General features: G+C 59.2%; 1 protein-coding gene across 1 annotated transcript; it reads right to left on the bottom strand.

Annotated features, from left to right (window-relative positions):
* Positions 1-26,439, bottom strand: LOC129619401 (cadherin EGF LAG seven-pass G-type receptor 1-like). Its single transcript, XM_055565984.1, has 9 exons — positions 26,372-26,439; positions 23,948-24,063; positions 23,484-23,572; positions 5,846-6,003; positions 4,368-4,531; positions 3,829-3,954; positions 1,223-1,389; positions 239-309; positions 1-115 (listed from the first exon to the last, which is right to left on the bottom strand). Exons 1-9 carry the CDS (start codon positions 26,437-26,439, stop codon positions 1-3), a joined length of 1,074 nt encoding a protein of 357 aa, XP_055421959.1.

The raw sequence follows: 26,439 nt of genomic DNA, 5'->3' as shown, positions 1-26,439 counted from the left end.
CTAACAAAGCCCCGAAGCCAGCAGCTCCACGATGAAATGACGTACCACCACAAACAAAAGCAACGCCTGCAGAATGATCCCAGGGCATTGGGAGTAGCTGCTTGCCACCTGAGGTCTGTCGCCGGATTTAGGAGAGCATTTAGCAGCAGCCAGGTGATTCCCACTTGACAATGAAGGTGGATTTAGGGCGCCTAAGAGCAATCAGCCAAATTGTTCCCGCTGCAGGACGACTCTGTGCCTTGTCTGGGCCACTGCGGAGGCTGGGAACACCGCGGAGACCGCCCCCAGAGCCCACAGGCCGCGGGAGGCCTGCATTCCACAAGCGTCGAGTGGAAACAGCCCAGAGTACGTCTGTAATCCCCAGCTGACCAGCCTTTGGGAACGGCCGTGGGGCGGCCTTCTGGGTGGCCTCTGGGGTCTGGAAGATCCCCCTGCCGCCCCGAGGTCACCACCTTTGCCACCCAGGCTTCCACAGGGGGGCGCTGGCCACAGTTCCTGGCAGAAACCTTTCATGTTTGAATTAGCTACTCATACCTTAATTACTCAGACAATACAGGAGTTCGTGGCTTTGGGTGTTGTTCCATTGAAAGCGTACTTTTTTCCGACGGAGACCCCATTGCCAATGACAGCCTGCGAGCGCCCACTCATCACCTGAATCAGCCAATTTAATTTGTTCCAACAGCAAAACCACCACAGAGGGAAACCCCATCCCCGGGCAGAATACTGCCTGCCGTGTTCCGGGCCAGAGCTGGCATCTGGGGCCGCCTGGTAAACTGATACAATTCCTGGTTAATGAGGGAAAAACAATGGTGGCCGTAATTACCCGGAAGGCACACACTGCACCTTCAGTGGGGCCTGAACAGGCCTGCGCAGGAGACAGACCTGAGCAGGGACGGGGGAGGGGACGGGAGGGGGCAGAGGCAGGTGGGGGTGGGGGCAGGTGGGAAAAGAGAAGGGGCTCCCCCTGGGCTCCGAGCCTCCAGCCCCCGCCCAGGCAGGGTTGACAGGCTGACTGATCTGGTGCTGGGCGCTGGGTGGTCACATTCTCCTGGTCCTTCACGGGGAGGACCACCAGCGGCGTGGGCAGAGAGAAGTGACCATGCGCCCCTCGAGGGCAGTGGGAAGGCCCAGCTTCAGGGCAGACGGCCCGAGCCTCTGGTTGCCTCACGCGGGTGCACAGCTGTCCTGCAGGCGCCCGGGGTGGGACGGGGCTCCCGCTCACCTGGAGATGGAGCCGGGAGGACACGCCCGCCGTGGCCTCCATCAGCACGCCGTCCTCCTTCCTGGTCCGGAACATGAGCCCCAGGTACCAGGGCACGGAGATGGTGATGTCCAGGTCGCTCCAGGACACGACGCTGTCCCCGCTGAAGCGCTGGGGGTGGGGCATGACTGTGGACACAGACACAGGCTCCTCGCATCAGACGGCCCCTGAGAGTCCATTTCAGCGGCAGAGGGCCGGACAGGGCCCCAGGGAGGGGGAGGGGAGAAATCCTGGGCCTTTCTTATTTTAATGCAGAACTGATCTCAGACTTCTACTTTAGAGCACTCGCCCTCTGAGTCCAGGAGCCCTGGGCCCTGCAGAAACCTCCTCTCACCCGCCAGGACACAGGCCACCCTCCTGGACAGTGAGGCTCGGGCCTGGGGGTTCTCAACCAGGCCCGTGTAAGGGAAGGGGCTTGCAGGCAGAGGGGGACAGCCTAGGACCCTTGGGCGCAGTGGGGGCCCCTGAGAGCCTAGTCTACCTGCCCCCCTCCCCCCACCTGACACACACCTGCTGGGTGGAGAACCCAGGGCAGGGACAGGGGCCATAGGGAGGGCGGTCTCCTGGTGGGACCGTGGGAGCCCTCAGTGAACCCTGCACACGCGTGTTCCCGCACACACACCTCAACCCTCAGCCTGACCCCAACCCCCACCCCGCCGTCAGCTGGCGTCTGGGGTGGATTTCCAACCCCGAGGCACAGGGGCCACTGTTTCTCTCCTCCTGGTGATGGGCACAGAGGTGGGAAGGCTGCCGGCCAGCTGAGGGTTCCCAGAAGGTTTGGGGGGGACCAGGGAGGTGGCAATGGGGGGACCGTCAGCCTCCTCCAAACTGTGAGACTTAGGACAACTGTGGGCCCAAGACAGACCGGTGGGCGGGGTGACGCTGAGCCCACCCTGCCTCATCCCTGCCTCCAGACAGACCGGTGGGCGGGGTGACGCTGAGCCCACCCGGCTTCATCACTGCCTCCAGACAGACAGACCGGTGGGCGGGGTGACGCTCAGCCCACCCAGCTTCATCTCTGCCTCCAGACTCCTGCATATCACAGGCTTCAGGGCCGCTCCCAGAGTCTCAGCCCAGGTCCCCAGGTGGGCCCATGGCCACCCCCACGAGGTGCTGGGCGGCACGGGGCACACCAGGTGGGGGCGGCCTCGGGGGCCTCTGAGCCCCGTGGGCACCAGCATCTGGTTCCTGTTCTCAGGAACCCAGACCCCGGAGGCTGTTTGCTCTGGCACAGTTGGAGCCAGGCTCCCGGCCTCCATAACAGGAACTCCGAGGGCGGGCGGCCCGATGGTGCTGCATCCCCCAGGGGCCTCTGCCCCTCCTGCGACCCCAGCTTCCTACACGCGGCGTTCAGCTGGGTCTGGACCTAACCTGGCCAGGGGACCCGCACGGGCTGTGCCCACCTGCTACACGGAAAGCAGACCTTTGGGGCCTTGAAAGGCGTCAGTTGCCTTGTGACACAAAGCAGGGGGCCCTGACCAGTGACTTCGTCCTGGACAAGGACTGCGGTCGTAACACGACACCTCGGCTCCCACGTCACGCGTCTCAGCTCTGTCGCTGCAGCCCTGAGCAGGGTGGACCACCCGGCACAGGTGGGCTGCCCGCTAGCTCCACCCTCTCGCCTGCGCTGTGAACTCTGCTCCCCTTGAGAACCTCCTATCACGGGGCCCGCCCACTTCTGCTCATCGCCTCCTTAAGGGAATCTCAGGGAAGCTGTGGTCCCCACGCCCGCAAACAGCCACAGGAGAAACCCCGAGCCCATCCCTCGGGGCGTGCAGGCTGGGGTGAGGAGCCTCTGCCTTCTATGGAGAGGCTGTGGGTTGGGGGCCAGCGGGCGGCCACAGGCAGGACTTCCCCAGGCCATCAACTCGCTAACGGGCTCCGGGCAACTCCAAACCTGGCGTGCTGCAGTCCGCGGGGTTGCAAAGAGTCGCACGTAATTGAGCGACTGAACAACAACAACAACATCTCCACGCAGACCCAGGGAGAGGGTCCAAGCTGGTCTGGCCTCCATCTGCCCCTTTAGGCCACCTTAACTGTAACAAGCGTCAGTGGTTTTTAAATCACGACTCTTATTTAATACCATGTTGCTTCAAAATGAACGAATCATTTAAAACCTGCCAGTTTCTACAACAGCAGGGGTGGGGTCGGGGGGGAGGCCCAGGCTTTGATGCCCACAGTGTGTGTGGTCCGGCGGGGAGGCGGCCAGCTGGCGGAGCCCTGGGGTGGTGAGAAGGGGAGTGGGGGCACGGGGCCTGGGGAGCTGCCCCTGGCAGCTCAGGGTGCCCGTGAGGAGACACAGAGCCCCCAGGAGGCTCACCCAGGCCCCGCCCACTCCTCTGGCCCTCGTGGACTCCCCACGCCACACTGGTCCAGCTCACACAAAGGGTTGGGTCCTGCAGACACGTCTTGGGTGCCCGGCCTCTGCTCCAACATCACGCACCATGGTGCCCCCAGCCCAGGCCCTGGGCTGCCCCGCCCCCCCAGCTCCCCACCAGGACCCAGGCCTGGAGACACACGTGCCACGGGAGGCTGGGGCACCCGGCACCCACCGCGCCAGCTCTCACCTTGCTCGCAGTTCTTGCCGCCGAAGCGGAGCGGGCACTCACACAGGTACGTGTTCCAGCCGCTGACACAGGTGCCCCCGTTCTGACACCAGGTCCCGTCGCAGAAGTTCCGCTGAGCAGCGCAGCCTGGAGGCAGAATGCAGGGCATGGGCTCAGAGCGGGAGACAGAGCAGGGAACCACGAGGGGGTGGGGTGGGGGATCTGCTCGTGTCTCCCAGCACCGACCCGCGTGGCAGGGAGACGTGCCCCGTGGACACAGCTGGAGAGGCGGTGGGCGGACCCGGGCCTCTCTGGGCCATCAGGACCTGAGACCCAAGACGCTGTGGAATGCCCATGTCCAGAGGCCTGGGCCCCGGGCCCAGCCTGCCAGCTGGCCGGGCCACCTGGGGACCTGGGATCATGCGTCTGGGTGGGCGGCAGGCCCGCCACAGGGGTGGGACCCCAGGCCCGCGGGCGGCTGGGCCCACGATCTCGGTCCCCAGGAAGTGAGGAGGCCCTCCCCACCTGGCCACAGCGGCCCCACGACGCCCCCGCCGCACCTGCCCTGGTGCCGTTGTTGGCGATAAAGCTGGCCATGTCCACGTGCCTGCCGTCGATGGACAGGTTCCGCATGCAGCCCACAAACTGCCGATTCCGCACCGGGAAGTCTTCGGGCAGGTTAGGGACGCCCCCCAGGAGCAGCGGCCCAGTCAGGTCCAGGGACCTGCGGAGGCAACGTCAACCGCCGAGACGGTGGGCTGGCGAGGGGGGCCCTGGCGTTGCCATACAGTTACCGTGGCCTCAGCCGCGGGCTCACTCGTCACCCTGAGCAGCAGTAAATCCATCAGGTGGGCAGGCCAAGGAAGCAGGCGGCCAAGAGGCCGGAACACACACGGCGGATCCTGCTTCCGGGGCTGCCTCCAGCTCTCAGCCGCTCCGTGCCTCAGTTTCCCCCCTCGCATCAGGTCCTAACAAACGGGAGGTTTCAGGTGGCCACCCTGAGTCCTGCCCGCTGGCCTGGCCTGTCCACACCGCAACAGGACACGCAGAGCCGAACGGTGGTGCCACCTGCCTCTGGTCCCTAACAAGCTTGAGTGGAGGTCATGGCAAACGCAAACCCTGGCTCTGCGGGCGCACACCCGTCCATCACCGAGCTGGGGGTGCCCCGCCTGCACACCCGTCCCATCACCGTGCTGGGGGCGCCCTGCCTGCACACCCGTCCCATCACCGAGCTGGGGGCGCCCCACCTGCACACCTGTCCCATCACCGAGCTAGGGGCGCCCCGCCTGCACACCCGTCCATCACCGCGCTGGGGGCGCCCCGCCTGCACACCTGCCCCATCACCGAGCTGGGGGTGCCCCGCCTGCACACCCGTCCCATCACCGAGCTGGGGGCGCCCCACCTGCACACCTGTCCCATCACCGAGCTGGGGGCACCCCGCCTGCACCACAGCTGGGGGCGGGGAGCCCAGGAAACAGGCACGTTTCATACCGGGTGCCCCAGCAGACCAGGCTCAACTAACCGTGGGGTCCAAAGAGCTTAGTGAATATCCCACCCAAGCAATCAGAGTTGAGTCCTGCATGGACCCTTCTTGCCCCATGACTGGAAACGTCCACGTCAGCATGTCTCTGCCCGGGATTACAATGGTCCCCAGGGACCCCGGCATCCACATGGTGATGCAGCCGCCTGGACCTAACAGAGGGCTCACTGACCCAGCCCTGAATCGCAGGGACCAGCGCTTTCTGGAACAAAGCCAGGGCTCCCGTGGAGACAGGGCTGGCAAGGGCTTCTGGGCTCGGCACGCCGGCCGTCACAACCCTGGACGTGGCCTGGCCCCCGCTTTGGCAGATGAGCCTAAGGGGACCTGTTCTGGAGGCTTTGACATATCGAGGCATGAGGGACGAAACGCGACTTCACCCCAGGTTGGGACTGCCAGGACTCCAGGCCCAGAGTGCCCCGCGCTGCGGGCCGTCCTGGGCGAGCTCTCTGCGCAGTGGCCGTGGACAGGGCACTGCGGGGCCGCCCCCGGGACACTCACTTCTTGGAGCCGCTCTGGGTGCCCTGGGCGGCACAGCTGTAGTTCCCGACGAAGCCGCCGAAGCGCACGGCCACGGCCGGGTCACAGTCGTCCACGGTCACCATGGCCACCTTCTCTCCGGACGGCCCGTGGGGCAGGCCCAGACGGCCGATGTTGGGCTGGGGGACGAGAAAGCCGTCAGCGTGACCTCCCGCCAGCGCCCCCAGCCGGTTCCCCAGCCCCGGCACACGCCCCCCAACTAGCCTGGTCTTAAATTAGTCTCCAAACCACCTGTCCTGGGTGAACGGGGAGCCCCCCAAACTTATGTCCCTCCCAGAACCCCAGAATGTGGCCTTGTTTGGAAACTGGCATCTGGCAGACGTAACTGGTTGGGCTGAGGGCATGCTGCAGCGGGACAGACCCTCATCCAGGTGACCAGTGTCCTTACAAGGAGACACACACACAGAGTCACCCAGGGAGACGTCGTGTGACGATGGAGGCAGAGGCGGGTGACGCTGCCACAGCCAAGGGCGCCAGCACCCCTGACGGAGACAAAAAGGAGCATGCCCTGCAGCCCTTGGGAGGCCCTGCACACAGCTGGCTCCAGATGCCCGTCTCCAGGACCGGGGAGAAGGCCGGTCTGCCGTCAGTCCCCTAGTCTGTGTGTCTTGTCCCACAGCCGACACCAGGGCCCCGGGACCCCTCCTTCTGAATATCCGTGTGAGTCCACGCACCTCCTGACCTGGTTCCTGGGGTGCAGGCTGCAGAGTCAGCGCTCCCCCACCTGGCGGGGTACCCCTCATCTGGGCCAGGAGGATGGCAACTCCAGGTGCTCACCCCTCGAGGGCTCATGCCCTTCCTGGCCCGGGGGTGACCCTCCAGCCCCTTAGGCTGGCCCGAGGTCAGCCACCCTCTGTGCCCTGGATCAGTCACTGTCCTCCCCAGCTCCCCGCCTTCCCCGGCGTCCCTGTGGTTCTCACACACTCGGTCTCCCTGCCCAGGGCTGCTTAGAAGAATCCCCTGGGACCGCTGCACAGCAGGCAGCCTGCCCACTTCTGGAAGGAGCGCGTTCCCCAATCGGGGAGGCTGGGGTTCACATCCGAGGACTGACTCCCTCTCCCTGGGCAGCCCGCTCACCCTGGGCATTCCTCACCCGTCCCCCACCGGCCAGCCCTCGAGGACAGCCAGCACACCCACCCAGACGGCCCTCAGACTCCTCCTAACAGGAGACACAGTGCCGTTCACAGCAGCCACGTGATACAGGATGGGCCACTGTCCCGAAAACGCAGAGGGCAGGCTCGGGCCGGGCCAGGCACCCGAGCCCCTTCCCCATCAGCACAGCCTGGACAAGCGCTGCCTCCTGAGGGGCGTGTGGGCTAACCCAAAGGGCCACCACGCTTCACCATCTGCACGCGACACTCGGGGGCTCCTTCCTCCCCCACAGAGGACATTTGCTCCCAGTCCCAGCGGGGACCGTCCATCAACCCCAAGAGCAAGGGCTCAGGGCCTCCACGTGATAGGTCTGGGGTCCAGTCGAGTTTATAATGATGAAACTCGATGCTTCTTTATAATAATATTGGAAATGGGGAGTTGTAAAAACAGAGAATTTAATTGAATCATCTTCAATGTCTTTTAACGGGGAAATAACAACTACACAGTTCATTCCAAACCTTCGGTTTCCTTTTTTCCAAACCTTCAGTTTTTTAATAGGAACAAAAAAAGTATCCGTTTGATTGAGGATGCCAGGCTGAAAGGCAGGACGTGGGGTTTCTGGTAACAGGAGCTCAGCCAGGCAGCCGAGCTGTGTGGCTCCAGGAGGCCTCGCTCGCCCTGGCCTTACCCTCTGGAGTTGTGCAGTGCGCAGCCTACGCCACTGTACATGGCAACCCCGGCCAAACCTCCTGCTTCCTCCTTGGCCAACCACCTGACCCGGACAAGGCCATCACTACACCTCAGTCTCTCTGTCTACAAGACGAAGGTTTAACGTTGGAATACCCATCCGCTCTGTGCGACAGGGATGTCAGGGCGACATCAACATGAGACGCTGGAGCCTCCCTCAAACCCTTCTCAGGTAGAGCCGGAGCAAGACTGACCCTGCCCCCTGATGGCCCGGCTCATGCATAATTCTCTCCATTTCTTCTGCATCAGTTGGTGAGATCACAAGGTCGGCTAAGCTATCCCCTTAAAGATTTCACCTTTGCTTCAGCAGCAGTTAGATGAGTATAAAAAATAACCTGTTTTCTCGCTCTGTAATAGCAGTCCCCTTTAGAGAACACGTCCAAGTGCCTATTATGAGACGCTTAAATATTAGGTGCGATCCCGGGGAAAGAACCGTCCTCCAGCTATGCAAGCCCCGTATTATCTTTACAACTTGCAATTTACATTTTTGGGGATGGGTGTGAGCCTTCCAGGGGAAGGACATAAACAGTATTTATACTTGGGAGGCGCTAGTGAAACGAACCTGCTGTCTACACAACTGTGGTTGTTGTAAACTGCTGCTGATAATCAACAGCTCAGAGCCACGGGCTTCAAACGGAAATGAGGAGAAAAATGGAAAGACAGAAAAAAAAAAAAACAAAAAAAATCAGCATTTGTATGTACAGCAGCACTTACGGACGTGAGACAGATTTCAGAGGCTGGCGTTACTTCATTGAAGCAGCAAGGCGGGGGGAAACAAACAAGGATTGGCATCTGCTTCTTCATTCCTGCTCCCAGATCCACCAGCCACTGGGCCAAAAGAGACGGCCCTCTGGACCACAGAACTGAGCACCCTCAGAGTAACTGTGAGTACCAGCAGGAGAGACGCACAGGGAGGTTTTGGGGAGGAGCCACGACATCCCAGGGCCAGCGCCCGACTCCGCGGCACGGCTGCTACTTCTGAACCAGCAGAATGCCGGGCCAGCCAGCCTCACGCCCAGGCCAACTGTCCACGTGTGGTCAGGATCGCCAGGAGAACAAGAAGGGAGCTGGGGCAAGGCTGTGGGTAACAGGAACCAAAGTTGCAGTGACTCAGAACACATGGACGAGGGTCCTCAAAGAGTTCAACACAGCTGCCACGTGACCTGGGGCTTCCCCGATAGCTCAGTGGTAAAGAACCCGCCTGCAATGGAAGAGATGCAGGAGATGTGGGTTTGATCCCTGGGTCAGGAAGATCCCCTGGAGAAGGATATGGCGACGCACTCCAGTATTCTTGCCTGGAAAATTCCATGGACAGAGGAGCCTTGTAGGCTACAGTCCATGGGGTCACAAAAGTTGGACACGACTGAGCAACTTCAGGGAGTACTGAGCTGGGGCCCCACATGACCCAGGAAACCACTGCTAAGAATAGACCCCAGAGAACCAAACACAGGGACTCAAACAAAAACCTGTTCACAAAAGGTCTCAGTAGCACTATTCACAGCAGCTAAAAGGCAAAACAACCCCAAAGTCCATCAACAAATGAATGGATAAACGGAATGTGGTATATCCATTCAATGGACTATCATTCAGACATTAAAAAGGAGAGAAATACTGTTATACGCGACAATGTGGGTGAACCTCCAAGACATTACGCCAAGTGAGAGAAGACTGGCACAGACGCCTTCTGTGCCACACAACACACATCACGCGTTGTGTGACCCAATTTATGTGATGTGTCCAGACAGAGACACGGAAAGGAGAGGAGTGACTGCAAGGGGCTGGCGTGGTGGTGGGGCTGGGAGGGGCTGGGAATGAGTACAGAGTTTCCTTTCAGGGTGATGGAAATATCTCAGATCTAGATAAAGATGGTGGCCGCCTCAGGAATGCACTAAATGCCACTTTAAATGGTTAATTTTATGTAAATTTCACCCAATTAGAAAAAAAAAATTGGATGGACACCCACCATTCACCTTCCCCGTTTTTTCTATCTGTCAAACGAGGATAAACTGCATCCCAAAGCCTTCCTAGAGAGACTCACAAGCAATTACAGGCAGAAAGAGCAGTGAGCGTTCTCCATCAGGCCCGGGAAGTGTGTGTGTCGACAGTCAGCCTGACGTGGGGGTTTGGGAGGAACAAAGGCCCCAGCAAGGGTGTCTGATCTGGGCTCAGCTCATCCGTCTTGGTCAAGGGAAGACAAAGCATGGCTGGATGGCTGGTGGCGGGGAGGAGTCAGGACAATCGCGAGGCGGCAACGGTGCCTGGCTCAGGCACACACGGCCACCCGCACGTTGGCAGGAGGGACTGTGACGCGAGCGGTTCACCCAAGCGTCCAGGGCGAGACTGGGGCTGGGGAGGAGAAGGCATGCGAGGCTCTGTGGGCGCGGAGGGGAGGAGCAAAGAACAGACAGCAAGGCGAAAGGAGCTGCCCCTTCACATCTTCAAGATTAATTTTTAAAGTTTGTGCAAGAGAAAAAGACAGCCAGGAATAAAGGGGCCACATGGCACTACACGAGTCACCTTACGTCTCAAGTGAGAGGGGCTCCGGGCGCAGGACAGGTAAAGGCCCGAGTCCCTGACCTTCCCTCCTGGGCCTGGCCCCAGGGGGCAGCTATGCCGGCCGGGGGATCCCTGCCCCTTTCTCACCCCAAGCCCTGCCCCACAGCGGCCTGGTGTGGACACCCAGGGGCTGAGGGGAGACAGCATACGATCCAAGAGCTGGAGGCCCAGGCCAGCCGGCAGGGCCTGCAGGAGGGGCGGACTACACTGCTCAGTGCCCACAGGCTGCCCCGAGCAGAGCCCACCACGGGCAGGCGGGATCAGGGCCAGTGAGGACAGGCCCACCATGCCCACCCCCGAGAAGAGTTCTGAAGGATGCCTTGCGCATTGGGGGAACCAAAACAACCAGCTTTGCAAATCTGTGCGGATCCGGGTTCCTGGCTCCCGGCGAACCCACCCCAAGTCATCACTTGGGGTCTGCTCCTTTTTATTTCCCTTCAGCTATTTCTTCTCCCTGGGCAGCAACCCCCCCTCCCTGGGCTTTTCCATTCAGGGGTCCCGGAGCAGCCCATGGGGATTGTTTGTGACACAATAGGGCTTGGTCCCTACGAAGTGCTCATATTTCTACAGCCTTTTAACCTGCTGCAGACAATTCCTCATCAGGGAGGCGGATGGGGGTTCAATTTCAAATGCTGGTTGCAAGGGAAGGAGGTGTGGGGTGGGGGCTCGAAACCAGATACCAGGAGGGGCAAGTCTTGGGAACGAAATAGATTCACGCTCTGTGTCAGAAATGATTAACCGACGTTCATATCAAAGAATTCACAGACGGCTGGGCCTGAGGAATGTCACAAAGAGTGGAAATGCAGCCTGGAACGCGTACGTGTGAGGCTCAGACCCGACGACTGGGCAAGCTGGACGAACGAAGCCCACGGGACGATGGGCACAGCGAGAAATGTGGGCGAGCCCCCCGCCCCGGTCCAGGTACAAAGGTGAGGAGGCCCCCCTCCAAAGCAGGCGTGGTGTTTCTCTCTGATCCTAACTGGTGGATGAGAGGAGAAAGCATCCAGGCACACACACTTCCAGGATCCAAACCAAACGCCCAGGGAGCCTCCCAACATGACTTTGCTGGAACTCCAACAGCAGATCAAGGTGCTACATCCCTGGGGGCCCAGGTTGGGTCTGGGGGGCGCCCCACATGCAGACAGTCCCTGGATGCTCTGGTGGCGACTCTGACGCTGAGCTTCCCCACCTGTAACACACAAGTGGGAATGCCCTCCCGCCCCCTAGGCAGGCTGCTGCCCCTCCCAGACCCGGAGCACTGACCAGGCCTCCACACAGAGGGGCTCTGGGCTCTGCGATGGAGAGCTAGGTCCACCTCTCTTATGGGAAGAGATTCGCCCCAAAGCCACCCAGGCAGGAGCAGAGAAGGAGGGTGGGATGCAAGTTAGTGGCTGCAAACTATTAAATATAGAGTAGATGTACAACATCCATGTACACCGCAGGGAACGATGCTCGATGTCCCGGGGTAAAAGCACGGTGGAAAAGAATATCTATCAATCCCTTTTCTGGGCAGCAGAAATTAAACCCAACATTGTAAATCAACTATACTTCAATAAAATGTAGAAAAAGAAGTCATTCCACCTTCTTCACTGGAGAAGGAAATGGCAGCCCACTCCAGCATTCTTGTCTGGGAAATCCCACGAGGGGAGGAGCCTGATGGGCTGCAGTCCACGGTGTCGCACGAGTCGGACACAACTTAGTCACTAAACAGCAACAACAACCTTCTTCAGGGAAATTGGCAGGAGCTCAGAGTTCCCCCAGATTAAGCAGTAAACGACAGAGGATAAGGTGGTGGATGGCATCACCAACTTGATGGACACGGGTTTGGGTGGACTCCGGGAGTTGGTGGTGGACAGGGAGGCCTGGCGTGCTGTGGTTCATGGGGTTGCAAAGAGTCGGACACGACTGGGCGACTGAACTGAAGCAGTAAACATATTTACTTCTTGAATTTAACATTAAGACCTAAGCCCAGGCCTTCTTGACCCTTTTCCTCTGAGACAAGGGACACCCGCACCCTAGGATGGGCACAGTGTCCCCCAGGGCATGGGCAGCACACTGCTGCATGGAAGCCTGACGGGGCCACCGGGCAGGGCGCAAGGCTGGCCGAAAGGGGCACCTGCTCTTGCCTGCTTCGCCTGCCGGGGACCTGGGGCAGGGGACGTGCTGCCCAGCTGGGCAGCATCTCCTGGAGAGAGGCTAAGTCCAGTGTCATTCAGAAGAGAGGATCCGGGCCCCCTGCCAAGTCCCTGGTACTGGGCTGGCTGTCACACCAACGCAGTCAGGACCCAAGGCTGGCAGGGGCCAGGGGACAGCAATGTCCACAGCCTCCAATGAGCATCACCTCCAAAAGGCCAAGAGGTCACATCCTTACCCCACTTAGCAGAGTCCCCTGACTCCCACTCTCCACCCCAGACCCCTGAGCCAGGTTCAGCTGTAAAACCGAGGTGAAAACGGGGCCTCCCGGGTGGGATTAAATGCACAGGGACGTTTGTGAAGGGAACATTCCAGGAAGTTTGTTGCTGCCGCGCTGTTGCTAAGAAAGGCGGGAAGAAAGCCAAAATACACACAAACGGCTGTTCTCCCTGTATTTTCGCCACGCTATTTTCCTGCACGAAAAATATATAGCTTTTTTTTTTAACACCTTTAAAGAAAAAACAAGAGTTCCCTAGCAGTCCAGTGGTTAGGACTTGGGAGTTTCACTGCCAAGGCCCCAGGCTCAATTTCTCGTAGGGAAACTAAGATCCTGCAAGCGGCAACCACACGGCAAAACCACACACAGCAAACCAGGAGCAGCGAGCAGCCTGGACTTCAGCGCGTCTTCGCGGCAGCCTCCGGTCCTTCTCTAGGGCGCAGAGCACCGCTCAGCTCTGAGTCCCTCACGTGTCTGGCTGCCCAGCAATACTGGGCTGTGAGAATGGACCCTTCTTATTTGGGGAGCATTAAAAAGAGATTTTTCACAAGGGTCAGCACCAACTGGTCACCTTAACACGAACCACAGCAGAGCCGTCCGTTTCTCAGGCAATGCGGCGACCCGACTCCTGAGGGCTGTGGCCACAGGTCAAAGGAGGTGCTTTGTGATGGTTGCTCAGACGTGGGAAAACCCAGGGCTGGGAGGCAGAGGTCCACCGAGCGTGGCCTGTGCGCTCGGCCCTGTGTATGAAGAAGCACCTCCTACCGGCCCCAGCGATCTCAGTGGGGACGCCTTTTGTTCTGGAAAAGATCCTCACCAGGTGTGCCCTTTCACCAGACAAGCTCGGGGGCCGGTGAGCGGGGGCCAGGAGCGTCGGAGCTGCCGTCCCCACCGGGCCGGGTCCCTTGTCTGTATCTGCCTGGCCGGGCAGGCTCTCCAAGTTTTCTGGGAACCCGGGAGTTCACACAGCTTTGCTCCAAGGGGGTCTCTTCTCCAATGACAGATGAAGGGCTCAAGGTCAGGGTTCTTTCCATTTACACAGTGCCTTCTTGGAAAGTTGGGGGAACATGTTCCTTCTTTTAGGGGCTCTGTGGACCAGAAGCTGCTAGACACGAAGGGGAGGCCCCTCAAGCGCCCCACGAGAAGTGCACGCCCTGCACCCCTGGGGTCTATGACTCTGATGTCGGCTGCTCCCAGCTGGACCAGAGCCGCAGAGGGGCCCTTGGAACGGTCCAGGAGAGAAGGAAGGCGGCGTCAGGAATGACACGTCGCTGGGCTGCCAGGGTTTGCAGGCTACAGGTCATCTTTTCGGAAAACCTTCTCAGACAAAGAGAGAGAGGCTTTCAAGAAGCATCCACACTCACACTCACGCGTACACACACACACATACACACACTCTTGCAAAGCCCCCTTCTGCTCCTGCTGGGACCCCAATAGGATCCTCTCTGTCCCCAGAGTGTGCATGGCCACAAAGAGACCCCAGGACCCTCAGCTTCTCCCTACAGACCCCCAGAGCCTCCCAGTTGCCTCCACCCTCCTCCGGATCGGCCTCCCCGCCCCCACCTCGGGTGCGCAGGCCTCTAAGGTGCCGTGCAGGGGTGGGGACATGGCTGGGTCGGTGGGGAGCAGACAGGGGTGAGGCCTGGAAGGGCTGGGAAGGTGGGGGAGGGGGGAGGGCAGAGCAGGAGGGCACCGGCAGGTGGGCTCCGTCCAGCCCCGATCCCGTCCCTCTGTGTCGTCCTCCCAGGCTGGATGTGAGGCCCTAGGCAGTGACAGGCTGGTCCTGGGGAGAGCAGGGGGCAGGGGTGAAGAAAGGGGGGCAGCCTGGGAGGGCAGGGGGCTCGGGGCGGGCAGTGTTTCATTGCAGAGCATTGCGGGGCAGTGACGGGGGGCTGAGCTGGGCATGCTGGGTGCGACAGGGCGGCCGGTGGAGGCGCGAGGCCACCAGACAGGGAGCCGCCTGGAGCTCTGGGCTGCGGGAAACTTTCCACGGCAGGCGGGGGTCGGGGGCCCGGGTGGGGCTGAGCGATTCTGTTTCCATGGCGGGTGACTCTGCCCTCTGACGGGGCGTGTTTGGAAAGGAAGCAGGTGGGCGCCCCGCCCGCTTGGGCACTGGGCTCCCACTGTGGTCATGGGAACATTGATGTCAGACACAGATTGGCTACCCACGGGTCCAGACACAACAGGGACCACTCCTGTCCCCAGAAACTGGCCGAGGAAAGCAAGAAATCCAGCCGGAGAGAAACAAAACGATTCACCCCCCAGACCGTGGACTCGGACTGGAACGGGTGAGCCTGCCCGGCAGGAACTGAGTGTGTACAGTGTGTCCCACCGACTCGCCTGCAAGGCTCCCAGGCTACCACCTCCATGAGCGGGAGGAGCAAGGCTAAGAAGACCCCGTGCAGACCGGGGGACAGTAACCACCCACCTGGCCCTCTCCTGAATCACGAAGGGTTGATGGACTTGGCAAACGCCTACCCACCCTTGAAAAGAGTTTCGCTTCCTTATCTCGTACCTGCTTTGAATCAAATGATTTTCTAAATGGAAAACTTTTCAGAAAAGAAAACAAAAATGGCTCACGAGCCCATCACCCAGATGACTCCTGCTGTATTCTTTAATAAAAGAAAGCATGAAACATGTAAGACATCACAGGAAGTTAAAGCAAACACAAAGGCCCCCCCTTCTCATTAACTGTATTCCCAAAGGCATCCGCATGCGGCGGACTCTCTGCAGAAAGAGTTGCAACAATGCCTCCCGTCACAAATCACAGGAATAATAAACAGCTGATGTTTCAAGATACCACGCGTGGGCTGGCTCAGGACCCAGCACAGCTATCTGATCCGTGCTGTTGATGGACTTGCTTCGGCGGGGAGGAGGGTGCCCTTCAGGAAAAAAATGTGGTATGCCAGCACATATTTGTCCATCTTTCAAAGTTCTTTTAATTAAGCCCTTGAGTTAATTTTAGATGTACACGCAATTCTAAAAAATAAGCGAGGTCTGAGGCGCCCTTTACCCAGTTTCCACCAACTGTAAACATCACCGCCCAGATGTGGACTCCGACACTGTCAGGATACAGTGTTTCCATCAGGACGAGGACCCCGCCCACGGCCCTCCCACCCCCGCCCCCAGCCCAGGCAGCCACTCATCCGTGCTCCAGGTCTGCCATGCCCGCTTTCAGGAGTGATATACAGATGGAATCACGCAGCACGCAAGCTCAGTTCAGTTCGGTCGCTCAGTCGTGTCTGACTCTTCGCGACCTCATGGACTGCAGCACACCAGGCCTCCCTGTCCGTCACCAACTCCCGGAGTTCACTCAAACTCATGTCCATTGAGTCAGTGATGCCATCTAACCATCTCATCCTCTGTTGTCCCCTTCTCCTCCCGCCTTCAATCTTTCCCAGCATCAGGGTCTTTTCAAATAAGTCAGCTCTTTGCATCCGGTGGCCAAAGTACTGGAGTTTCAGCTTCAGCATCAGGCCTTCCAATGAATATTCAGGACCGATTTCCTTTAGGATGGACTGGTTGGATCTCCTTGCAGTCCAAGGGACTCTCACGAGTTTGCTCCAACACCACAGTTCAAAAGCATCAATTCTTTGGTGCTCCGCTTTCTTTATAGTCCAACTCTCACATCCAAACATGACTTTAAACCAAAGCTTTGACTAGATGGACCTTTGCTGGCACAAACTCATGAGACTGGCTCTCCCTGGTCAGCACACTTTTCTCTTACATGTGTCAGAAGTTCCTCCTGTCTTATTACTGAGTAGTATTCCGGGTTCTGTGGTGCGTAGATGTACACAGTCTGCGTAACTATTCAGTTTGGGAATGTTAGGGATATAAGCTGCTGTGAATCTTTGTGTACGTGATTTGTATCTATAGTCATGGGAGACGCTGGTCTATAGCTTTTTATTGGTACTGTCTTCCTCTGATTTTGGTATTAGGGGAACATAAACTTCAAAAAATGGCCCGGGAAGTGTTCCCTCCTATTTTCTGAAAGACACTGTGCAGAATCGGTGTAATTCCAGAAACATTTGATAGAACTCTCAGGTGAAACCACCGGAGCCTGAGATTCCATCCTGGGGAGTTTTTAGAGTACACTTTCGTTAATAGTAACATAGTTGTTTAAATTAGTTATTTTGTGTTGGTTGATTTGTGACAGTGTGTGTGTTTCAAGGAATTGAGAATTTATTCCTGATGCTACTAACCTATCTTCTCTCTCTTTTTTTTCTTGCTAGAAGTTTGATGACATTACTGGTTTTCCCAAGGCTCTTTGTTCCATTAATTCTTTCTCTTGGTTTCCTGTTTTAAAAATCTCTGGTTTCTGCTCTTGTCTTTATTCACTCCTTCCATCTACTTGCTTTGGGTTTATTTTGCTCTTCTTTTTGGAGGTTCTTGAAGTGGGAGCCTTCCGGGAGTTGGTGATGGACAGGGAAACCTGGCGTGCTGCAGTCCATGGGGTCGCAAAGAGTCAGACACAACTGAACTGAACTGAAGTGGGAACTTAGATGATCGATTTGAGATGTAGCCTCAGTATTCTTGCCTGGAGAATCCCCAAGGGCAGAGGAGCCTTGTAGGCTGCAGTCCATGGGGTCGCAGAGTTGGACACGACTGGGTGACTAAGCACAGCCTAGCACAGCTCTTTTCTAATATGAGTATAAAATGCTATGAATTTCCCTCTCAGCATCCCACATATTTTGGCATTTTGTATTTTCATTTCCTTTAAATTAAAAAAAAAATTTTAAACAAACTTCCTTCATTTTTTTCCCCGTCCTCCCTTTTCTGAATGATTGAATATTTGAGTCAAATCTCTATGAAGGTCCCTTGTTCCCAGCACCTGTTGGAGTCAGTCGGTAGATTCAGGGCCCAGAGAGGCAGCAGTCACAAGGCTGGGCTGGATGAGAAGGGTGGCTGGGGAGGCGGCCTGGTGGGGGCTGAGGGTGAACGAGGAGGTGGCGGCCCTTTGGGGTTGGAGGCCGTTTAAACGATGGTGGATTGAGACAATGAAGAGCTTTACCGAGAGCAATGGGGACAGGTTTTCTCACTGAGCAAACAAAGATTTACAAACATGGAAGGGGAAAAAAACTGGAATGACTCTGTGGTGCTGGAACGGAATTCAAAGTTTTCAATAAGTAGAGACAGAAAGAAACATGAATTTCAGTATGAGTATATACGAGCACACACACACACCTGCACATACATATACAGGCCCTGCTGGCCCAGTAAGAGCCTGGGAGTGAGACCCCCTAGGAGCAACGAGTGCATCCCGCACCTGAATCCTGGTTCCTAAATACCTGCCTTTACGGAAAGGATCCAGAGTTCTTCGGGTAAAGCGTACCTTCTCCCTCCCTCGAGTTCTCTCTCTCCCTCTGCTCACTGTCTCTCCTTTCCTACCCTCCCCCACACCCTCTGGAACACGCACACCTACACAACAACAGTCTTATTATCTCTTTGGTCTTTTTGTGTATCCCATACCCAGAACAATGCCCGGCACGCAGCAGGCACTCAATAACTGCTCCACGTATTGACGAGTGAACAAAGGCATGAAGACAGGGCAGAAGGGAGTGACCCGGAGGCCGGGCAGCCCCGCCAGGGGAGAACCCACAGAGGTCTGCAGGACCCCAGGAGGACCTCCATGAAGACAGCCTGAAACAAGGAACTGGGTGGAAACCCTTGAGTCTTCTGGAAGATCTGCTGAAGCAGAGGGAGCCCCCCTGAGCCTGGGGGTGGTTCAGTTCAGTTCAGTTTGGTCATTCAGTCATGTCCGACTCTTTGCAACCCCATGGACTGCAGCACGCCAGGCCTCCCCATCACCAACTCCTGGAGCTCACTCAAACTCATGTCCATCCAGTCAGTGATGCCATCCAACCATCTCATCCTCTGTCGTCCCTTTATCCTCCCGCCCTCAATCTTTCCCAGCATCAGGGTCTTTTCTACGAGTCAGTTCTTCGCATCAGATGGCCAAAGTATTGGAGTTTGAGCTTCAACATTAGTCCTTCCAACGAACATTCAGGACTGATTTCCTTTAGGATGGACTGGTTGGATCTCCCTGAAGTCCAAGGGACTCTCAAGAGTCTTCCCCAACACCACAATCAGGCAATCAGACCCCGCTGCACCACCCCAGGCAGAGCCCACTTCCTTGGAGCCCCTGAACGCAGTGTGCGGCACAGACCCGAGAGGTCATGAGGGACGTGGACGAGCCCGGGGATGAGTGCGGCCCGGGTGGAGCTGTCCCTGCCGAGCCCCACACCAGCCGCCCCTCCCCCAGGGTCACCGGAACCTTCGGCACTGGACGCTGTGCTCGGTGAGAAGCACAGGGTGCGGGCACCGAGAAAGGCAGTGCAGCCAGGGCTCTCACTGCTCAAAGATGCTTCCAGCACCAGGCCGGAGACAACCCGGTCCTCTGGGAATCACTGGGACCAGAACAGGCCCCGCCTGCCGAGGCCCCGCCCGGGATCCCGTCAGTCACCTCCTGGCTGACGTGTCTGCACCCCAGATGCCTGATTGGACAGGGCAAAGGCCTCCAAGTAACCCCTCCAGACGTCCCCCCGCCACTCTGGGGGCACTGCCAGTGCTCAGTGAGAGACTGTCCTCCCTGCGAAGAGCGGAGACATCCCCTCCCTGCTGCTCCCACAGGAGGGTGCTCCTCCCTACTCCCCACGGCCCCCGGGGGGCTCAACACAAACATTCTGATGCCCAAGGGCGAGGGGGAAGGACAGACACCCCACAGAGCTCTGACTAAAGCTGAACCCGAGTTCCCAGTGCAGAGAAATCACTTAAGCATGAGCCACACAGACCCTTCTGCAAGCTGGCGGGGAAAACGTTTACCGATCACGCACAACAGCCTCGGAGGAAAAGACATCTGCGACCAGGTGATGACCACGTGGGCGTGTGTGAGTGGGTGCTCAATCGTGTCCCACTCTTGCGACCCCATGGACTGCAGCCCACCAGGTTCCTCTGTCCATGGGATTTTCCAGGCAAGAATACTGGAGTGGGCTGCCGTTTGCTTCTCCAGGGGATCTTCCCCACCCCAGGATCGAACCTGTGTCTATTGAGTCTCCTGCACTGGCAGGCAGGTCTTCATCAGAGCACAGACCCTCCAAATCCTCCCCAAACCTCCATGGGCGATGTGGGCAGAGGGTCCCCAGGTTCCACCTGCGCCTGACGGACTTCAACATGTTCGTGCAAAGTGTCCACTTTTAAAATACCTCCCCAAGAAAACACCAAGCTCCAGCGGGCACCCGAGCTCCACTGAAAGGGAATTTTGCCACCGGCCCTTCTCGCTTAAAATGCCACCCCAAGCAGACAGAAAAAGTGAACTGACTTTGCTGGATTCCCTGCCTGGGGGACTTCCCTTGTGGCTCAACTGGTAAGATTCTTCCACCCACAATGTGGGAGACCTGGGTTCAATCCCTGGGTTGGGAAGATCCCCTGGAGAAGAGAAAGGCTCCCCAGTGGGGTATTGTAGCCTGGAGAATTACATGGACTGCATAGTCCGTGGGGTCACAAAGAGTCGGGCACGACTGAGCGACTTTCACTTTCTTTCACTTTTCTGCATGGGGGACCAGCCCACATGGACCCTATCAAGGGGTCACGTCCTCTGCTTCCTGGCTGCCTTTGGCCAATGGGAGGCCTAACAGGAGATTGAGGGTGGGGGGCATTGCCAGGAGGTTACTTCTTCTGTCCGGGTTCCACTCTGTGCTCTCCCGGTCCCTCTTGGCCTCAAGGCTCACACAGCCCTGGGTCCTGCACTACCCACATGGATGGAAGCCCCACACCCTGTCCCCTTTGGTCATAAGCCCTCCTGCGCCATCCTGGGGAGGTTTCCACCTATTTCCGGGGGTGGGGGGCGGTGACTGGTAAAATAGCCCAGACGGGCCCCAGGGCAACCGTGGACGTGGGGGGAGGCCCCAGGGGTTTCCCACACAGGACCCACCCTGAGGACCAGACCCGACGTGGATGGCAGACAGACAAACAGCTGCAGAGCAGAGCGACCCGCCCCCCACAGACCACCTTCACGGCTGCCCTCCTTCCTGCCCGCGGTCGCATCCTGACGCGGCCCCCCGCAGCCACGGGCCCCCGCAGCCCCCCGCTGCAGCCCCTCCACACGGGCTTGAGCTGCTCCCCGCCCAGGCCCGGGGGGGCGGGCCTCTGCACCTGGACAAGCCAGCGCCTTGGCCCCGAGAGACACAAAGCTCCCGAGACAGACTCCCTAATCCCGAGCACTTCCCATCGTGCGAGGAGGCAGACCACGGGGGTGGCCTCCAGGTCTGCGTGCAAACTGCAGGGTGCCTCCACCCAGCAGCCTCGGGCGAGAGAGGAAGTAGCTGAGCGGCCCAGAGGAGAGGCCTAATCTCGCACGGAGGGTCTGCTTCAGGATCGGAAGCGGGGGTGGCAGGGGTCCACGTCTCCTGGGCTCCTCCTCCCCGGGGGCCCCTTCAGGAGGGAGTTTGTTCCTCGGGGCCGCCTGCAGGGGCACTGTGAGCAGGCAGGCCTTGGCGATGTCGGAGGCCGATGGACGCCCTGGGACCAGGGCTGGGCGGGCCAAGCCAGAGGCCCCGTCTCTACTCAGCTGGGACCACTGGCAGCTGACCCTGCTGGGGAGTCGAGGCCGACTCAGCCCCCAAGCCCAGTCTTCAGCCGGCCCTGGGAGGTATGTTTCCCACACAAGCAGGAAGGAAGAGGTACCACGGGTACTTCCCTGACATGAAGCGGGGGCCCCCGAGGGTCTCCTTGGCACCCTGCTGGGCGGAAAGCCCCCCAGATGCACGCATCCTCCCCCCAGAGGATGACCAGGGACGGCCCCTCCCTGGGGTCCTGGCCCTGCAGGCAAAGGGAGGAGGCCAGAGGCTGAGAGCTCAGAGGCAGGAAGGTCAGACCGTGGGCACCACGTCCTTGCCGTGTGGCCCTGGAGCACCGCCGTGACTCTTAACTTTCCCTTCGTTCTACTCGAGGGCGTGTGCAGCATCCTGACAAAGAGCCCACAGGCGCCTGAGCCAGAGAACGACAGGTTCAAGAGCCCCAGAGAACCACTGACCCCCGTGTCCCCCATCTGTGGGCCAGGAGGGGGTCGGCCTTGCAGGAGCCCTGCCGCCAACATGGCTTCTTGCTGGTCCCGTCTGGACGTGGGAAAGTCATCGCCACGACCTAGGGCATCAGGGCCGTCCACTGCCCGACTGGCTGGAGCACATCGAGGCCCTGAGGTCAAAGCCGGCCGTCCCTGCTCGGTGGACGGGGCCCCGTGCCGTGGGCACCTGGCCCTCCAGGAGGCTCGGGCAGCCCTCACACCTGCGCCAGCTGAGAGCTGCTGCCCCGCAGCTCCTACGGTTGCTCAGCACGCTGCCTCCAGGGCAGAGAGATGGGTCAGAAAGCATCTGACCTCGAGTGGGCTGTGGGGCAGAAGAACTCCCTTGGGGGGCCCTGGGGGGACCCCTGCTTTCCTCCGGAGCAGCTGAATCAGGTCAGAAAGGCTCACGGGTTGGGGAAAGGAGGTTGGGTGGGTTAAGACCCCGCAGAAAGAAAAACCCAAGCTGAGGATCCATCCATCCTCAAGCCCTGGGAGGTCAGCTCTGAGGGTCCCCCTGCACCCCTCATCTCCCACTGCGGCCACGTGAGGCTGTTCCAGGTGGGCAGGAGGTGGGTGCCTCGCACTGGCTAATGACTGTCCCAAACGGCCACGGGCACACCCCCAGGAGAAGGCTCCTGCACGCACGACGGGGCAGCGAGGAAACTGCCCCCGTCTCTTTGGAGGCGCCCTGCCTCCCTCTGGGCCCCCCACCCGGCACCCAGCCCCCAGCCCACGTCCTTAGCTCTCACACACGGCCCTGCGTCGGGTAACACGGCCACCGCCGAGACCACGGCCCCGGCCTAACAGAGCGGGAAGCGCAGGGTGTCTGGCCCAGGCAGCTGTGGACACCCCCCACCTGGTCCTCACGCTCCCAAGAGGGACGCCAGCCCCCGCGTCGCTTCAGACCTGCACCCTGGCCCTCATCACAAACGCGGCACTGAGTTCCACACCTGAGTCAGAACCCGGCCGCCCTCTTCCTGGAGCAGGGCAACAGGAGCGCCCGCCCTCAGGTGGGGGCAAAAAACCAGGGTCACCTTGCTGGGCGATCACTGCTGGGGGCTACACATTCAGGGCGGTGGAGACTTGGAGAGTTAGATCCCCACTGTGTCCAAAGGCTGAAAGGCAGCGCTCTTTCTCCATGGGCGTATCCCTTACCAAGCAGGGACCCCTTGTCTGCGAGCCAAGCCAGGCCCAAGTCTGTGGCTGAACGCCATGAGGGGGAGGTGCCCCAGAGTTCCCCAGGAAGGAAAAGAGAGGCTTGCCAAATCCCTGGCTATTGGAAAGCGGGGCATTCTGATGCAAAAACTAGCAAGGAGTCTCCTTAATAGTCAAGAAACAGCAAAATGAAAGGAAACCCCCCAAAAACGCCCAGACCTTCACAGGTTTCCTGGGAGAGCCTTCTGCCTCTCGGGTTTCATCCAGGGAGGCAGGGAAGGTTTAGGCCTTGGAACTGTGTTTGAATGGCCTGGGATTTCAGCCCCCAGTAATGGCCCGGCCGAGGCAGCCGCGATGAATAAGCTCTTTCTGCGTCCTGCCCCGGGGGTCGGGTGATCTCTGGGGTCCCAGCGCTCCCCGAGGGAGTATCTGCCACACCGCGGGGCTTGGGTATCTTCACACAGACCCTCAACAGATGCTCGTTTCCTACGTAGCTCTGCCACCCGGCATGCTATCTGCATCTCGGTGTACAGGTCCGGGGCTGCCAGCGGGGCGGGGGGGGGGGGGGGGATGCCCACCTTGTTGTAGTACTGCACCTGCACGGCATGCCAGCGCCCGTCACTCACGCCCCCGGGGACCTGCGGCGCCACCGTGGTCGTGGTCTCGCCTGCGGGGCCGGAGAGAAGAGCAGTGAGCAGACCCCCAAGGCGAAAAGGCCTTCTGACCCTCTGGACCCGCGTTCTCCCCAGCAACCGGGAAGACGTTTTCTATGGCTTTGTCAATATGTTCATCCTACAGAGGGCGCAGGATTCCCCAGTCTCTGCACACTGGAGCTGTGCCTGCAGCATTATAAACAGTGCTGCAATGAACATCTTTGTGCGTTCGGGGATCCCCCGCGCCCCCACACCACGGGACGGATTCCCAGGTGGAGAACCAGGGATTGGCACGCTAGAGGGCGCTGTTGCAGGATGGGGTGGTTTTAGCCAAGGAAGAGCCTGGGATGCAACCCGAGGGCAGCTCCCTCCTGCACGGGAGGCTTTACCTGCCGAGAAAGTGAGCTGCACCTGCTCGTCCACAATCTCCAGGGCGATGAAGTCGTGCTTCTCGTTGAAGCGGCCGTTATACAGCAGCAGCGCGTTCCTCTCCTGGGTGGCAAACCTGGGGGGCAGAGCACATGACACAGTGAATGACCCCAGGGTGGAATCTGCAGGTGGCCGGGGGCGGGGCGCCCAGGGCGACCGGCCCAGCCAGAGTGGGCGACAGCAAGGGCCACGCTCAGCCAAGACCCTGGTCCCGGGACTCTCTTTCACATCAGAAGTTGACAGCCCAGGTGGAGCTAGTGGTAAAGAACCCGCCTGCCAATGCAAGAGACACAAGAGATGCGGGTTCGATCCCTGAGTCAGGAAGACCCCCTGGAGGAGGGCATGGCCACTCACTCCAGTATTCTTGCCTGGAGAATCCCATGGACAGAGGAGCCTGGCGGGCTACAGTCCATGGGATTGCAGAGTCGGATGCGACTTAGCACACAAATGGCACAAATGCTGATTAACGACGTTCTTTTCTGGAAGGAGCAGAGCAGATTCTGGGGGCAGCTTGGTCACCACCACCTCCGTATGATGCTACTGAACACAGGCAGGGTGCCTGCCGCTCAGGGGGGCAGACCCACGCGTGCCCCCAGGGCACGGGATGCAGGTGCCGATGGCCCGCTCAGGCCGCAGCCCCTCGTCTCCACCACCAGGCTCCAGCCGCAGCCACGCTGGGTCCCTCTGCGCCTTCCCGGCCCCCGCAGGGGCCTCCGCACCTGCTGGCCCCTGCCAGGGCTGAACTCCCCGCCTCTGCAGGCCTCCCAGGCATCACTGCAGTTGTGTTTTCCCAACTCGTTTTATCTAAACTGTGCCCCGCCCCCCATAGCCTATCACGTCACTCATTTCATTTCTGAAATTCTCCCGCTTATTTGTTCCTTTAGGAGACCGCGTGCTCCTGGGACTTCCCTGGCAGTCCGGGGCTTAAGTCTCCAAGGTTCCACTGCAAGGGTGAGGGTTTGATCCCTGGTCAGGCAACAAAGATCCCGCAGGCTGAAAAACTTTTTTAACTAAAAAAATGTTTACAAAAGGACAAGTGATCCTTTAAGGGGAGGGATGATGACTCTCATTCACAACTGCATTTCCAAGACCAAACAAGAAAGATCTGGTCCAGGCAAGTGTGTGACACCAGTGTGTTGCATCCAGGCATGCGTGCGGCTCCCGTGAACCAACAGACGCGTGAAAATAGTCTTGTCAGACTTGAAGCATCGAGAGTAAAAAACCACTTACTCCGACAAGAAACAAAGAGCCTCAGAAATCTCGTCCTCCCCAATAGGAGGCCGCTACCATCAGAGCCGAGGGTCCCCGAAACACCACGACACCTCCTGGACTCCCTGGTTACAGAGAACCCGCAAATCCCAGGGGAAACACAAGACTGTTTCCTGAGACAGCTGGATGTCCCTCTCCCCCGAGATTAAGTGGGGAAAGTCCTTCCTTTGATTCCAGGTCAGTTACCCGCTCTCGTGCGGCAGGGGTCTGTGGGAGCCAGCGTTGAGCATCTGACCCCAGCTCCCCCTCCTTGAGGTACACAGAACTGACACCTCCCGCCCACAGCTGGCAGCCCCTCGGTTTAGAGGCAGCGGGCGCCAATGACAACCCAAAAATACCTGCAGAGCAAAGTGTGGAGACAGCAGGCAGAAGAAGAGAGGAGCTGAATTAACAGCGGCTCTCTTCCTGAGACCCGCGGGCCGCACCTGCTCCCCTTCTGCAGGTCTGACGGGTGTGGGTTTCTCTTTGGACCAGGGTGGGAGCCGGTGCAGAGGGTCAGTGCGGGAGGGTCCTCAGGGGCGGGCCCCCTGCACTGCCAGGATGGAAGAGCTAACGAAGAGCCCTGGGGCCCCGGGCAGGGTCTGAACAGCGCCAAAGAAGAAAGGCCAGAAACAGAAACCGCAGCCTGGAGAGGGGGCCGGGCAGAAGAAAGGACAAAGGAGGCGGGCGGGGGCGCCCACTCGAGCCCAGGCCCTGGGCAAACAGAGCCAGAAAGGGGAGACGCAGCTTCCAGAGAAACTGCCTGAAACAAAAGCCCTGGGCCGGCGCCCCAGCCCACCTTTCTCACGGCGCGGCCCCCAGCAGGCAGGGGGCCAGCTCCTTCCAGGCCCCGCCCACGCTCTGAGGGACTTTTCACATTCTGCTTTTGATGCAAAACGCTCCCTGGTTTGGCGTCACCTCGACACCTTAGCCATCATCAGGCACATGGGAAACTGTCCCTAAATTGTCACATGATCACCTAAAATACTGCACTTCCCAAGCAAAGAGACACATGCTGCATTAGAGGGACATTGAATTAAACACCACTGCTCTTCAGCTTCTGCGTCTGGAGCCGCCAGACTTCCTTTGCCGGTTTCTGCATCCGTGGGCCACCCCCTCCTCCCCAACCCCAGGACTTCCGGCCGCCTTTCAGGTCAGCCCCCTGCAGCTTAGTGGCTGCCCTCGATGGAGGGCTGCTGGTCAT

Source organism: Bubalus kerabau, chromosome 1 (assembly GCF_029407905.1).
Source record: "Bubalus kerabau isolate K-KA32 ecotype Philippines breed swamp buffalo chromosome 1, PCC_UOA_SB_1v2, whole genome shotgun sequence".
NCBI classification, from domain to species: domain Eukaryota; kingdom Metazoa; phylum Chordata; class Mammalia; order Artiodactyla; family Bovidae; genus Bubalus; species Bubalus kerabau.
Note: the sequence above shows the minus strand (reverse complement) of the source record. Positions and strands in the feature narration are given on the sequence as shown.